Source organism: Pygoscelis adeliae, unplaced genomic scaffold (genome assembly GCF_000699105.1).
Source record: "Pygoscelis adeliae isolate BGI_AS28 unplaced genomic scaffold, ASM69910v1 Scaffold84, whole genome shotgun sequence".
Lineage (NCBI taxonomy): Eukaryota > Metazoa > Chordata > Aves > Sphenisciformes > Spheniscidae > Pygoscelis > Pygoscelis adeliae.
The window spans coordinates 1,312,002-1,329,369 of NW_008824754.1; the positions used below are offsets into that span (position 1 = coordinate 1,312,002).

Genomic DNA, 17,368 nt, shown 5'->3' on the forward strand with positions numbered 1-17,368 from the left:
CGTGCTCTAAAATGTCTGCTCCATAGACGTGTTATTTTTCAGGATTACATTTTTTGCTGCCTCATCCCATACTTGGAATATGTTGTGTTAGGATATGTGATAAAAGCTCATCTGCACCCCCAGAAGGGAACACAGAGAGTCAGCGGCAGGTGGGGGAGCCCAAATAACACCCTGCCTGGCTGCTCGCAGGCTCATCACAGGAGCCATCAGCCCATCAAAGGTGAACACACACACAAGAGCACAGAGGCACAAGGGCAGGTGGCGAAACCCCTGTAACCCCGTCAGACACCCATCCCCTCCCAGGGAAGCCTCATCCCCATGGGCTAAGGGTGACACCCAGCACCATGGGTCAGCTGGAGAGCACCTCACAGACTGGGGAGCGTATCACTGCCTATGGGGGTGGGACACATTGGGGGATGCAGGGAACAAGCATCTTGGCATTGTAACAAGACTTACGAGATTTTTAGGGGGGGAACTGAAGGTCTGGAAAAAGGAGGGATAAAGGTGATTTGGAGAGGAACAAGAATGGGAAAACGGAGGGATAAAGAGATAAAAGGGGCCAGTCACATGTAAACAAGGCTGGTCAGTGCACTTCCCTGTCCGTGCCCTGTGCCTGCTGAGCATTGTCTGTCATGTCTTCTATTAAACTCCATTTCTACGCATTTTCTTGGGTGAGGGGTGCTCTATTCTCTGTGTGTGTGTGTATGGGTATGGCGGTCTGTGGCACCAGCAGCTGGAGTGCGTGCGGGTGTGTATGGCAGTCGATGATTGCCAGCAAACATCAAGCTGGGCTAGCTGGTGAGTAGGTGAAGCAGTCAGAAGCCAGGGGCGTGTGTGTAACTGGGAGTGGGACAACTGGAGGAGTTGGCTACCGGAGGGACAAGGGGTCCATGACAACTGCCCAAGAGACTTTAGGATCCGAGGGTTGACTGAGACACCAGTGTGCGTTACTGTGCAGGGGGAAGAGCAAGGATCCAGGGCCAGCTACTGGATGGACCGTGTGTCTAAGCTCAGTTATTGGAGAGATCCATTGTGTGTGTGCGCGTTGGTGTGTGCAAAGGGATCTGTACCAGCAGCTGGAGAGGGCTTGCAGCCTCAAGGGCTTGCACACCCAGGTGCCAGCATCTGGGACAACAAGGATCTGGGGCCAGCTCTACTGAGTTGACCGAGTGTTTAAATCCAGCTACTGGCAGGTTTCACACTGTACATATGTATATATACATACCGTGGGGGAACAACGTTGGTGCTGCTTTTGTTTGTGTGAGTGCTGATTGCGTCTGTGTTGTTCTGTTCAGCCATGTGTGTATGTGTATACGTGTCCTGTTCATGTGTGCTTACTGGGAATACATGCTCAGCCTCGCCACTGGTTGGACATTGCGACATGGAGTTGCAGCAGCCTCGCCTCTATCAGGCTACCAAACTCAGCAACCCCCTAACGTCACGTAATAATTCATGAACACGCATTGCAGATATAGTAAGTTTTGCTATCACAGACTACAACACAATGCAAGGCTAAACTGAGAAAAAAATTGCTTAACTTTGCGGGGTCGTGTTCATTGCTATGTACCTCCTATTTTCACTAAAGCAGAAAGATTAAAAATGTGACAGGGAAAGTTATTCTCATAATCTTTTTGAGTTATTCTTCACTAAGAATTGTCAGGGAAAGAACAACAGCTAGAAAGAGACCTGGAAGTAAGAAACTGTGCTCAAAGTATATATGATGGCAAACTATATACAGTGTTAAAGCTTTAACTTTAGTAAAGCAGGGGAATGCTTACAAAATATAAATTAACTAGGTTTTAGGTACAGCCAAATATCAAAAATATGTGGAATTCAAGAATTGGGTAGAAAGTCAAGTATCATTTATTTTCCTCCAATAGGTCTGATATAAGCTTCAATGAGACGTGTAATTGAAACGGGGGTGCCCAGTCCTGACTGAAGACCAACCTGTCTTATTGATGAGATCAGACTCCTTAAGTCATGAGAATGGCTCCTGGAAATTGGTCCCTATTTCGAAAGAAAGATGGACATCTTTCAACAATGTCAAGGTATATGAAGAAATGTTCCATAAACTAGAATATATTTGTGTCCTACATGAAAATCAAATGCCTGGAGAACGAAAAAGGAGCACTTCTCTGACTTATTTTATAAACAAACTTCAAAGTAATACACAATGCCTCTAAAAAGAAATGAAACAGTATTCAAAGCACCAGCTGCAAATTACATTTGTCCTCCTCTGGAGGAATAACAGGAGGTCATATGAACAGTTGGGGACTTTTACAATTTATAGAGTAAGAAAGACCACTATTAAGATAACAGCAATCTGCTTCTACTAAGGAGAAAGGTGATGGTGAGATCAGAGTGATTAATCAACCTTGTATGCTGCGCATTATTTGAAAAATTATTATTGCTCAATAGTTTCAAGATAAAGCCAGTGTGCTATGCTCACCTTTCCATCACCTTTGCAAAGTCTAAGTCCTGAATTTGGACATTATACAAGATTAATTTTGTTATGACCACACTACTGCCCAGTTAAGCTGTGTAAAGAATGAAACAATCACACTTGCCAAAATCCAATAAAGTGAAGTTTTCTGCCTAGCTAACAGAAAACAGCACATATTCAGCACAAATAACTTATGACTAAGAAGAATCCAAAGATTTAAACTGTTGCCATCTTCATGCAGAACAATTTACATGCACAAATCACTCGACAGCTGATTGAATATGTTAAGATACAAAAAAATTCACTTCAGTTGTAATTCCTTTTTATTAATAATCTCCACAAAGTGGAAATTTATCTCATGTGTGCATCTTTACTTTCTATTACCCTCAAACTAAGTCAATCTTCTATAGAAAATTATAAGAGCTGGGATTTTTAGGATCAGGAAAACAGATATTATCTGTGGTATATTTGGGTTTGCTACTATATGCAGAAAGCTAGGTCATCTAAACACTGATTAAAAATATAATTTACCATTGAGGCTGATTCACCAAATCACTATATTAAAAGTAGCATGGATTATTATTATGTAAAATATGGATTAGAAATGAGTCACATTCCAAAACATTCAACACTCACAACTTGCAACAGTAGGGACTTTGCTTCAGACCGTTTCCTGAAACTGCGCTGAAGGTGTGTTAGTTTTACAGCACAGATCAGCTAATCCCTGGCTAACAATGGGGGGAAATGAGAGAGAATTTAAATGGTTAATTTTGCATTTTTATTAAAGCAAAATGGTGTTCATTCAGATTTATTTATATTGCTATAGGAAAAGAGTAAGGACACAGTACAGCTATTCTAAAATTTTAAAAAGTTAGCATAAATAATGTGAAAAACCCCTCCTATAAAAACTGCAGTGGATAATGTTAAGAACAATACATAAAAGACTGTAAGGGAAGGAAATCTTTTCTATCCAATGTTATTACTAATGTTGCATTACGTACTGCCAGGATAACAACCACCTTGCCTTGGCTGAACTTTAAGAGGTAGTTTGCAAAGCAAAACATCAATCAATTCTAGACATAAAAAATAAATATCCTTAAAATTACAAAGAAGGGTTCTCGTAAAATAAATTTCAGATATATCTTATATTAAAGGACTAAAGCGTCACAGAAATTAAGCCCTTCCATTTCCAATAAGGCATGAAACCAACATTTTTATTTTCCACTTTTCATCAAAACTAGTTTTCTCTTCAGTACTGAGCTGTTACTTTCTCTTTACTTCTTAGGTTATCCAGGGTCAAAGGAATACGTCTGTCTCTGACAACAGCACTCTAAATTTTGCCTAACTAGTGTCTGAAGTCCTCCAAAATGAAGTCTTATGGAATGAGAAAGCTCTTTCTTCCTTTTGTATAATTAAAACAATTAAGATAATGACATCTGTGCTAACTCTTCTTTCACTTTTGAAAACAGCTTTCAGTTAAGTTCTACACCTTTCTAATACAGTGAAATCTACCTACAAGCACCATTGTCTCAAATCACAAAGAAATTAAGTCTATAGATAAGTAATTATTCCCTTGTACTCTTTATTTCCCAATTCAGTTCAGAACTGTGACTTCATGACAAAGTAATTCAGAATAAAGCTATCGCTATGGAAAAATAGTCTTGTGTACTTGAAGAGCTTTATTAACTTCTTAAATATATATCCCAATTAAACCTTTTATGCAAAAAAAAACCCCACCTAAAATGAACAGAAACATTTATGGAAGGCAATGGGTTTGATGGCTTAAGACCATGGATTGTGCTATAAAAGCGTATTTTCAAGAGGTTATGTTAACCACTGGATCCTTGCAAACCCACAGATCTTACTGATTTTAGCTTACTGCTACAAAATCCAGTAACGTTAACTGTGGGTCTGTAGTGTAATATATCAAAAATGACACAAAAGCGAAAGCTAATTCAAGGCCAGGGAGAGCAAGACAAAAACAAATTCAAACTACATTTAATTTAGGTCAGTTCAGGCCGTGCAATTCTAGGCTGACTCAAATCTCCAAGTGCTTCAAACAACTCTAACAGACACTCTGCATTCTGCAGCACGTACCAACCTCATGGACAAATTATTTTGGACAAATTAAAAATGAAATATAGCTGGGCGTAGAGGAGGGGTATGTACACACATCCCCACACCCACAAAAGTGTATATGATTTTTGTCAAAGTGATATAAATAACTGATAGAACAGTGCCTTGCTGGCATCCCCACAGTAGAGGCTACGAGGATAAGAAGAGCAGCCCAACAGGAACAGACTTCGCAAAAGCAAAGCGCGGGGCCTCTTTCAGGGGGTTTATTCAGTGTCACCCAAAGAACCGACTGCCTGCTAGTGGGCAGAGGGTATCCAGAAGCCTGTCATCGAGTTTCATTTTTTGTCGGAAAGTCTGCTTCATAAGCTCCAGCGTGCGAACTAAAGACTGGTAAATGCAGGGAATTTGCTTCTCAAGCACACCCATGATGTGGACTAAAATGCTAAAAGTACATGCACTCTAAATAGTCCAAATCCAAAAAGTATGAGGCATTACACTTTTTCTGTGCTGCGTCCACCTGAAGCAAAGGGACACGGACAAGTGTATGATGTGCTCTCTTTACAGTTCAATAAGCTCCTCTCTCCCAGTCCGCTAATGGCAATGTTTCAATCAAATGTCTACAGAAAGAACTTCTTGATTGAATCTAAAGGCTAGGGTTATTCACAGGTAATTGAAAAGTATTATATTTAGCAGAATGAAAGTGTGAAGGAGTAATTAGATATGTGACCAGGGGATGCTTTTACTTGATAGATTGACAGGATGTTGATATTTCTACCTACATCCAGACATAGTGAAGCTTTTCTTCTGATTTTTTATGTAAGATGATATGTAGCACTCAAATATGCAAAGTAGTTCTCATTCCTGAGGAGAAGAAAAGAAATCCCCCCAAATCTTGAAGTTATTTTACTTTAAAGAGTTTTTTTCCCTCTAGTTAAAAATTATGTCTTTGATGAGGCTTAAATATTCAAAATTGCATCCAGAATTTAAAAGGACAACCCAGTAAAAACAATGACTTTTTACTCCAAAATCACTTTGGCCCCTTTTGTAAAGATGTTCCTTTCTAAAACAGGATATTTTAAAAGAAAAGGTTTGAAATATATTGATTTTCAGGTAGAAAAGCAATGGATATGATATAGAGGCAAAATAAACTAGATTCATAAGATTAATTCGGTACTTTTGCTTTGGGTTTCGGACAGCAGCAACATATTTTTCTGCTATCCATCATACTAAAATCCAATTAAGTCATCAGATAGCAGGATGAAGATATTTTTATGTTTGCGTGTTGAAGGGGAATTGTTTTATGCTAGTTCATTAGTCTTGTGTTATGTAGTACCTTTTTCGCTAATGATCTCAAAGTATTTTATAAACAGGATTTAAATCAATCATGTCAATACTGCTATTATAAAAGAAAAATCTCTTATCCCACTGCAGAAAGGATGACATGCGGAACACAGCAGCATTTGCCAGGGCAAACAACATTGTTGTGATACAATTCAAGGGCCAAAACAGAGAAGGCAAGACAATGAGGCTTTTAAAAACTAGCACAGAGCTCTACCAGATTTAGCTTTTCCATTGTAATCCACATTAACTGACAGACTGAAAGATGAGTATAAACAACGAACAAAACAAAACTGGTGTTTAACAATCTGGAAAACATAAAAGTCATTCGAGATAATAAGATGTGCAATCTGACTTTCAAGACTACGATCAAACTAATTAAGAAAGAAGCAACAAATTTATACTAAAGAGAAGTCAATGGGAAAATATATACTTATATGTTGATTTTTTATATATTTTAATACACTCATTAATAAAAAAATCCCAAATCCAAGAGCTCCCTACTTTTGTGAAAATACAGATTGTATCCTTGTAGACAAGAATTTCTCTTTACTCCTCTATTACCATTCTCTTAAAAAATTTGCTCATCAGTCATAGTTATATATGAAATTTAATATTAATTATGTAATGCCACATGACTTATGTTTTATTGTAGAACTATATAATGCCACCTCCCTCCTCCAATTTACTTATTTAGGTCTAGGCTGTGCCTACATTCATATTACCCAATGAAAGCCTTTGGAGCACTGACTGTCTCTCAGAAATTTGCAAATTTTCCCCATTCTTTTTACAGTCAGAATAGGAAGAATTTCTTTTTCTTTGCAGCCTTTGTTTATGCCTTTATGTACCTCCTTCTAATGTGCTAAATCCAGGTTGCGCTGGCTGACTGGGATGACAGAGAAGAAAGCTGAAAAGTTTCCTAACCTCCCCATTTTGGCATCATCATGGTCCCCACACTTCCCTGTGCAGGAGCTGTGTTTTGGAAACTAAAAAAGAAATAAATAAGGCTTATTCTGTGCAACAGAGAAACTGAGATGATTCATATGTTATTAAAATAATGCTTCGCATTATACAAAAAGATCTAAAATTTACAGCCAAAGAATAGAGAACAAACAAACTCCCACAAATGTTTAATTGTGCTTAAAATGCCAGAGAATAATTGGTTTTGTACCATTGAAGCTTCCTATCAAATTTATTCCCACGTCCAAAGCTTGGCAAGCCAAAGTTTTCAAGCCTCTGAACCTAGAAACAAAGCTAATTAACTGTTTCTTCTGTTATTAGCTGCAGGCCCAAATTATAAGGAATAACATACAGTATGATAGAATAAGGCCTTTTCTTTTATCTCATTTAAGAAAAGCATACTGATGAAAAACAGTCCCTCACAGGATGATTTTTTTTTTCCCTAAACTATTGAGTTGAAAGGTTTGAAAAATGTCAACAGTATCAAAAGGTTTAATTACATGAATTTAAATCATTAGAATGTTAATGAGACAAATCACGCAGTTTACCAGTTGTATACCAACTGTAAAAAGGAAATTTCTCTCTGGTGGACCAGTGGAAACATTAGGTTTGAAAATGCTTTGTGAATGCTAATCGTTGCTGTGAGCCCCCCCCTCTGAAAACAGTCAGGAATTTTTGAAGGAAGATGGCAGAGAGGATGAGCAGAGCTGTTACTGAAGTGGAAATGCATTGAAGGTACATTGCTTAAAACAAAACAATGAGACAGGTTTCTCGCGCTGCTGAGCCAACAGCTAAATGAAATCATGAGAAGTCTCCATCTGGTATGTAACAACACTGAAAATAGACTGACCTTATTTAGGGATCTATCAGGCTATCAGTTGTGGCTAATGTCAGAGAAAAGTAATCAAGACCATCTTGATTCACCAAAATTCGCAAATTTATGCTTATTCCAGTGTTTAAAATTTGAAAATAATTTCTACACGGCATAAAATTGGTTACTTAACTTTGTTATAGTAAATACAATGAAAATTATAGTTATTTAAGAAAAATTAGATTTTAATGTAAGTAAAAAATATATATTGTTTTATTTTTTTTGAAGCAGCATCTTTTTTGCAAAAACATGAGTGGATAGCATTAACCAGTTTTCATGAAAAGCATCTTAAAAAACCCCAACAGTCAGAAATCAAAAACTAATTAATGTCAAAAATTTTCATGACGTGTATCACTTGTATATATACCCACTTGCCTTTTAATTTTGTTTAACAAGTGAATTGACAAATGGTACTCAGATTTGTGGAATGCACATTCAAATGAAAGAATTAAAGGACAAGCATCTAAGACTAGAGAAAAACAGGATATGAGAAAAAGAATGTGATCATAGGAAACATGGTCCTTTTGGTAAGATCTAAAAATTTCTTCCTGTTCCTCCCATAAGAGGCTTCCTGGACTCCAAATATGCTTTGAGGCTTGACAACAGGAGCTGAATAGCAGGGATCTAAGATGAGTCTAGCCCCAAAGATCAGCACTGCTGGGTGTTTTAGGCATGCTACAGTTATGAGAGAGGATCGGCTACTCTGTGCCCACTTACATCATGGCTGCTTGCAGCTTTGGACAGAAAATACCATAATGGAACTTGGCTTCTCTGATCTATAAAATAATTTGTCCCTATAGCGTTAGATGGGTTTTCGTGGTAACTAAAAAAGAATGATACCTTTCAGAAGCTTAAATAACCAGCTAGCTAACTCTAAGAATACTTAAACATTCACCAGAGATGTCCCTAGGCATTTACAGTCTTCCTCCAGGCATGTCTGGAAGTCCTGACAGTGCTGAAAAGGCAGGTGCTTGACTCATGTTGAAATTTCAAAATAATAATTAAATCTAGCTTTCTGTTATCTCTCTGAACTGACCTGTCTGAAAACAATACTTCAGGGCATATCTGCTAAATTATATTTCCTGTAAGATAGATGATATGACGATGGCTGCTTTATCATACACTTAGCTCATCCAATTTTGGAAGATTTTCCTCCGCCTTTTCAAATATTTAAGAGAGAGACAAAGCCCCACTAACACCCAGCTGTGGTGTAGGCTGTGTTATAGGCCCCACAGGGTATTATAGGCTGTACTGGGTCTGGCTGGGCTGCAGTTAATTTTCTTCACAGTAGCCCATATGACGCTGTGCTTTGATTTGTGGCTGAAACAATGTTGGTAACACACCAGTGTTTTGGCTATTGCTGAACAGAGCTTGCACAGCATCAAGGCTCTCTCTCTTTCCCATTTTGCCCTTCCTCCCCCAACAGCAAGTTGGCAGGGGCTGGGTAAAGTGTTGGGAGGGGACCCAGCCAGGACAGCTGACCCCAGCTGACCAAAGGGATGTTGCATACCATATCAAGTCGTGCTCAGCAATAAAGCTCAGGGAAAGGAGGAGGAAGGGTGGACATTCAGGGTTATGGCATTTGTCTTCCCAAGTAACTGCTACACATGTTGAAGCCTTGCTTTCCAGGAAATGGCTAAACATCTGCCTGCTGATGGGAAGTAGTAAATGAATTCCTTATTTTGCTTTGCCTGCACGTGCAGCTTTTGCTTTTCCTACTAAACTGTCATTATCTCAATATAAAACTCTTCTTGCCTTCCTTGTATTTTCTCCCTGCCCCACAGCAGAGTCAACCCATCACTTACTGTCTGTAAACCTGCTTTTGAAAAGTTCACCAAGCCAGGAGGGGATGCACACACAGGCAAACATGTATCTGGCCCAGTGACTACAGCACCCTCCTAGCAGAGGAAATACTAACAAATGAAACCGAACCAAACTAAACTGAACTAGTCCTGGGAGCAAGAAGGAAAACACAGGTCTCCCAGCCCACTCTCCCAAATATTAGGTTGGAGGAAGAGGTCATTTGTCCACATGTTTGTCTGTCTTTCTCATTTTGGAGCATGTTCAAGCATACAAATCCTGATCAGAAAAAAATGCCTATTTGTAAAGCAAAGACCCCATATCCTCTGGGGCACTATGTTGGCCTGGGCTCAGCAGATATGCTTCACCTTGGCATTCCTTATTGGCTAGTCTAAACAGAGCTCTTTGGTAGCTCTGCTGTGTCCCATATCTAAGGGACATAACTCTTCCCATGCACTGAGTAAGAGCAAGGTGACTAATTCAGAATTGTCTATTTTTACAAGCACCTTCTGTTTATTTATCTAGTTCACATCATGTGTTGGAGACTGAAACAGCCCACAGGCACTTTTCAGTCTACTGTCAATATTTCTTTTGAATGTGTTTGGTCATTTGTCCTTTTTTTTTTTTTAAGCGAAAGGAACACTAGTATATAAGTGGTATAGAAGTGTATAACTATTGATAGACTGTGTTATGGGAATAAATCATATTGATTGAACATCTTGTCACTGGTGTAATTGCATCTGTATTTAGGAATTCTAACACGGTAGCTGCAGAGTATCCTGGGCACAGGTCCAGCGCTGGAAATGAGAACTGGGGCTCACAATGTCCCTTTGGTAGACCTAGAGAATGCTAAGTGTAAAATGTCTCATTAAAACAGAAGAAAAGCCAGACCTATTGAAAGTGAGACCAGAGCAGATGGTTCTGATGTTAGGAAGGAAAACTGAGACTTAGAAATGGTAGGAAGCCTTTTAAGAAAGCTGAACGTAAATGAACAGAGAAATTCTATTTAACTTTTCCACCCTTCCCAATGGTTGAAATTCCCCACAAGGGATTTAATTCTCTTCTGCTTTACAGCAGTGTCATTCTTCTAAATTGTTCTCGGCTGTGATCTTTACAGGTCCTGCACAATAATTTCTAAGTTTTATGAATTGTCAGAACCAAACAAGTTGGCCAGGACAACCCCTATTAAACTTCCTCATCAATAGTCTTCTAAAAGACAGAACCCAGCAATATGATTGGTGTAGGTGGATAAATAATTAGGCTTATGCGTTGGTATCATAAGAAACAGATGTGGACAAAACACGACAGATGAGAGGCATTAATTAGCAGCTTTAAAAACATAACTAAGAGTATGCAAGGAGAAAGATTAGATACTGTCTGGCTAGCTTCGTACTACTTGCTTTTCTTGCCTCCAATCATTTAAGCCTGTTACTCTCTTTATTATGTATTAACTTTGTCTTTCTCTGTGTCCTTCATCTTCAACCATAGTTGCTTTTACAGTCTAAAATGACAATGATATCAAATGCTCGTAGAAAAGCAGATTTTTTTTTAGCTCTAATGAAAACATGCATTTATTTTAGGGTAAAATTGTTTTTTCTAGAAGTCATAAAAATAAGAGACTAATAAGAAAATATGAGGTCATCTAGTTTGTGCTGTTATTTATCAAGAATAGCTTTCATCTACAAAAGGAATATAGACAGACAAATGAAGAGCTGTTTGCACCATTTTAATATTACAGTGTGCATCTAGATATATTCTTAATAATCTAGGAGGGTGCATGGTGCTCTAAAAGGAAATATTCATACTTTATATTACTGGTAAGGAGGAAATGCTTAATGAAATCACAGTTTTTTTCAAAGAAGGCTAGTTTTAGTAAGTTACAGTTTATGTGTTGAAGTTTAAACTACAAATTATGTGTATATAATATGCTATAATTCACCTGAGTGCAATTATCACTCCTGATTTCTTCTTCTAGAAAAGAATTAACCATGTAACTGTAAAAGACATGATTAATTGTAAGATTTGTTTATAACTTCTATGCAATACTGAATAGAGTTTCTGTGGGAAAATAAACAAATTTATATATTATTAAAAAAATTAATACTTACGTAAGGGATTGTGTCCAAGGTGTCTGTGTTGACAATTATAGGGGCAGGGCTTGCCTGAAAGGGAAAAAACAAAGATAAAAGAAATTTAAAAATTGCAAATTCATTAATATTGAAATGCTTATAATGATACATTAAAATAAAAGTCTAAAAGCCTAGCTTCCCATTGAATTCACATCGTATAACAGTACATAACTTTGGGTACTGTTCAATCAATTGAGGATGAAGGAAATAGATTCTCAGCCTCCAAATCACCGTTCACTGTGGTCTTTCTTTTCAATTTCATTAGGCTTTGGGTCACATCCTGAATATATAATAACTAGTCATTCATTTTTTAGTAGAACTATAAGAAACATGATGTACTTACTTACAAGTTACAATCAGGGGGCCTTGGGGGTGAAGGTTTCAGCTTCCCTTACCTTACAAGTCCACTTTTTGTGTTTGAGCAAATCCAAGATGATCAGCTGATCTTTACAGAGGATAAACCTCAACATTTTATGTTTACACTACTTATCGTTACTATACAGGTATGTAGTATATGTATATGCACGTATACTATGATATTTATGTCAAAGCTATGTATTCTGCATTGTTCATATGCACTCAGCTGATGTTCAGTTTGAAATATAGACCCAGTTTAAAAAGATTTGTGAATCTGTAAATCTGCCCAACCTGATCTTTAACTTACTGATGAAGCCCATATCCAGGCTAGTTTCCAGACACCTGAAATGCCCTAACCTCTTCCTCTGCCCACGCTGGGGTTCAGCGGTGGTGACCCAAGGCCGAGCTCCAATTGGACCCAGCTGCATAATCTTGGCTCAGACTCTGGAGAAAACTACAGAGCTGTGAGAAAGTGTAGAGTAGAGCTGCGCACCGTAAGTAAAATGTCAGACAGAGGCAGGACTGCTGAGATGGCATTGTTAGCTCAAGGACTCAGGAGGAGAAGGATCAACATGTAGTCAGTGTAGTACAAAAAGTGATGGAGGGCATCCCTTCTCTGCCTGACTAACGCCTGCTTGGTCAGCAAAGACTCTTCAGGCATCGTGTTGGGCTAATGAACATACTAATGCTTAGCACAGTAGCTCATTAGCTCTATTTATCTACATTGTATGTTAGCCAATGAATGACTGTCTGTACTTTAAACTTGTAGAGACTGCAGGGCCTCTTTGTGCATGGCAGGAATGATTACGGCACTATTGAAAACACTGATCATATTTCTATTGTCAAATATTCACTGCAGGATTTCAAAACCTAAGTAGCATAACCCAAATTAAGAATGTAACAGTAGCGCAGCAATTCAAATACTTTGAGAATATCAGTTTCTTTCTAATTTTGGTGTAGTTATGGTAAAATATTTCTGTGCTCAGAGAAATTGTATGTTACTGCACAACAGCTACTGATGATTAATGCCATTATTTCTATACAACTGTGTAACCTGTGAATAAAAAAACAAAAATGAAATGGATACAATTTGGTGTGTATACCTTTCATGGCATGTATCAGTTATCATAGTAAGGTACAGTTCAATATTAAAACGCTTAGCGTCTGAAAAGATATACACCCATACCCATTTATTCCTATTGTGCCCTATAACACTGGACACTTTGGAGTGATAAATAAAAGCTGAAGGCCATTTGATTACAATATTTTTAGCTTTAGGCATATGGAATTATTTCTAACTGTATTATCACTGAAGGTTGAACAAAGGATTTCCTTTTTAGAATCATAGTTTTTACTTACATGAGTATTTAGCTCAATACACTTAAAGACAGGTGATGAGTAGATGTCCCTCAAACTGCTGCCTAGGCTGTTATTAGTGCAGCCCGGTTTGCTATTAGCTTTCGCCATTGCAAGGGCACATGGCTGACTCACCTGCAACTCGTTCTCCACTGTGCAAAGCTGCCACCTAGCCGGACCGTGCCTGGCTGGGACTGCTGCATCTTTTATTCTGTCCAGGGGCAGGAACTCCTGCCTGTTGTCACTGAACTTCGTGAGGTTCCTCTCAGCCCATTTCTCCTGCCTATTGAGACGCCTCTGAAGGGCAACTGTCCAATGTATCATCTGCTCTGCCCAGTCTGGTGTTACCTAAAACCTTGCTGACAGTGCACTCTATCTAATCATTCTGGTTATTAATGAAGATGTTAAATAGCATTAGCACCAGTATCAACTCTGTAGACACACCACAAGTAACTTGCCATCAGTTACTGGACTTTGAATTGCTGACCACTACCCTTTGGGTCTGGTGGTCTAGCCAGCGTCCCACTCATCTCCTAGTACATCCGTCCATTCACTCTCTCTCTCATTTGGCTACAGGACTGAGAATTTGTGCTGAAAGCCTTGCTAAAATCAAGGCAAATGACACCTACTGATTTCCCCTCATCCACAGAGCCAGTCATCTCATCACAGAAAGCTGCCAGGTTGGCAAGGCATGATTTACACTTTGTAAATTAATCTGCCTCTTTGTAATCACCTCCCTCTGTCCTTCACGAGCCTTGAGAGACACCCACCAGGATATTTCCATTTGTTAGCTTCCTACCTAACCCTGACCCCTAGGTTCTCACTTGGCCCATCACCCCTTCCACAGCAAAAGTCTGAGCATTTAAGCTGCTCCTTTGAATAGTGTGATCCTTCCCTGCCTAGCCTTCCTACAGAGCCTACAGTAAAGAATTGCCTTTCAAAGAAGAATATCTTTCAGGGTTCATTTTAACACAGTGCTTGCTGTATTCTTTACTGATTAGAAGACTTGAACTTCAGCTATCAAATTGATGATTTTCTGCTATTGAGGTACTCATCCTGATCAGACAGATGGGCATGAGAAAATTCACAGAGCAATAGTTTCAGGTGGATATAGTGACTATAACCATTCACACACAAGTAATATCATCAGTGCATTTTCCTTTTCTGTTCCTCCTGTTCCTATCTGTGCATGTGTATGTGTGCATGCATGCGTATGTGTACGTGCATGCGTGGGACAGCGAGTCTGTGTGGTGATTTGGGGTTTTCTTTTTTTTTTTTAACTGAGAAAACTGATTTAATACAAACATTTTGCTTCAGTCTCTCTAATATATGGTAATTTGAAGAACACTGACATCCTGAGCTACAACATTGCATTTAAGTGCAGGAAATGGAGCTGATTTTATTAGTTGTGTCCTGTTTGTAGGTCATGCTTTAAAGTAAATAGGAGGCTTTAATCATGTAGAGTTGAGAAGACAGCTTGCAACCACTGGAGAGAGCCCTAAATGTAGTGCTAGCCATGGAGTACACAATAGCATCAAAACAGTCCTGTAATCACAGTGAAGTTACTCAAGGGATATGTCAAGAGAAGAACAGTAGCAACAGGGAGTCAGAAGGATTTTACCTTCCAGGTGATGTGTCTATATCTATTCTGACTGAAAAACACATCACAAGCACTGATTCACCAAATTCTCAAAGAAGTTACCCAGATACCTGTGCACTTCTTAGAGAGAACACTGACAAATCTATCATAGCAGTTCATCAGCTCATCAAGAACACTTCCAATTGTGCATAAACTTAACAAATGCACGCAAAAAATTTCCAGATTCTCTCAAGAATCTCTGCCTACTGTGTCTTTGAGACAGCACTGCCTCTTATTTGTCACACTCCATACACCCACACATATATAAACTATCTAAGCTTGGGACTGGGTGAGAAGAACTGGCTTTCTGGAAGACAAAGGTAATGACTTTATTCCTAGCTCTGCCCTTTGACCTGCTTTGCAGTCTTAAACAAGACATTTAATTTCGCTTTACCTAGCTTTTTCCAGCTATAAAACAACTCTAGCAACACTGGATTAATTTGGTCAAAGTTTTAAGAGAGATGATGGTTGGCAAGAACTAAAGAATCTATCTATATGTAGGGAGTTTTAAAATTTTACATGTCTAATTGCCTAACTTGCAGGATGAATTCAAATCAGTAATAATTAGTTCACAAAAGAGACAGCCCTTTCTTAAGTTAGGTAGCATACAGAGGGCTCCCAGACTTTGCAATCAGATTTTAAAGATGAGAAGAGGCCTTTGTGAACATATTCACAGTTCTGCAGCTGCAAAATAAATCCAAACCAATCACCAAAAGAGGGAATTTTACTGAGTGTAGTGAATTGAGTGATCCCGTTTTCCCCATTCCTCACACACTTTCCTTTCTGCCCTAATCCTTACCTATACATTAGGTATTATATTATGCTGACAATGTACCATGTGGGCTGTCAGCCTTGTAACTACTGCTCCCTGCACAGACCTTTTTCCTGCCCTTGACTAGAAGCAGTGCTTTCAGCTGAGCCATCTCTGTGCTTTGAAGAAGAGGCATCACACTGACAGCTGGGACAAAACTTGAATAGCTTTGGGGGAAAAAAAAGGAGGAAGATCTTTTTTTTTTCTTCTTTTTAAAGGGCTTGAGCACAACAGACTTTGCTTCCACAAATACATATGAGATTGTTCTGCTTGCAGCGAGTCAGACAGTCTAGTTGCTTTTCTACCAAAAGTGTAACTTAAAAGCAAGATACAATGAAAGCACTTGAAGCCAGTAGAAAGAGAATAAAAAGGCACACGGTCTAGTTCATGAACATTTACTCTGCTACCAAATTCTCTGCAAGTGTATGACATGACTCATACCTCTCAGACAAGATGAACTTTCCCTCTACCACGAGTGCTAGCATTATCCTGGTTGACTGGTTTTACTTACGACATTCACAGTTTTATAGACTATCCGTATTATATTGAATTTCATTCTTTTTGGAGCATTCATAACTCTTTAACTGGTCATACTATGCAGTGCTGTATTCAACACCAGACCATGAAACTACTTGCATAGGTATATGGTAACTTCTATAAATAACAAGCACAGCACATTACTTCTTAACCAGAAAACACTAAAACAAGTACGTGATCATTTTGAAACTATCCACCTATACTTATTCCTAGCTGCAATTTTAATTTGACTCAGAACTCGCAATTGCTTGTTTTCTTGTTAAGGAATCACCATCATTATCTACCTTATTATCTTTAAGTAAACACAAAATAAAGTGGTGGTGAAATTTAGAGTAATACAACCGTGTATGTATTACCATTTAAAAAGTAAGTTGAGTTGCCAGAGGCTTATTACCATCTTTTGCAGACACCTGACTCTGCAGACAGTACGTCAGAATTAAGGGCTCATCTTTCCGGGTAGCCAGCCCTAAATTCTAAAACACCCTCTGGAACATTCAGTTGCAGTTTTATTTTACTTCAAAATGATAACATTTTGTGTCTTAATAATATGAAGTGGAGCAGCCCCTATATTTATACATGAATAGGGCACGCTGCATCTCTCAGATATAATGTGTCAAACTGTCTGAGGCCTTAAGAAGGTAATGTGGGATTAGTTTAAAATCATTTCATATTTTCAAGAGTTTCTTTTTGCAACTGCAAGAAATAGATTTACATTGACACACAATGGCAGGAAAGATTAAATGATAATTTAGATGTCAAAACAGTAATTCTCTGGCATGCTATGAGGCCTCAGGATCACAGAACACACAGAACCTTTGGTCGTATTTATCACTGCATTACAAACTGTAAGATTAAGAAGGAGGAAAAGTCATTTGCTTGTTATTAAACAGAAAATATAAAAGATAGGGAGCCTCTTTGAACATCTAAAGAATGACTTTTCAGCAAACAATCCTACCTCTACTTAGAGACATAAAACAGAAGTCAAAAGCAGCTTTGCTTGCAGGCTGCAGCTGTCAAGAATAGAAGAAAAATGCCTCAAGAAATCCTCGAG

At 38.5% G+C, this 17,368-nt stretch overlaps 1 protein-coding gene across 2 annotated transcripts in view; it reads right to left on the reverse strand.

Annotated features, from left to right (window-relative positions):
* DLG2 (discs, large homolog 2 (Drosophila)) overlaps positions 1-17,368 on the reverse strand; it is a 671,422-nt gene that overhangs the window by 408,383 nt on the left and 245,671 nt on the right. For both annotated transcript variants that reach the window (XM_009323461.1, XM_009323460.1), the window contains one exon: positions 11,597-11,650. In XM_009323461.1, the coding sequence (XP_009321736.1) occupies positions 11,597-11,650 (54 nt within the window). The remainder of the gene's footprint in view (positions 1-11,596; positions 11,651-17,368) is intronic.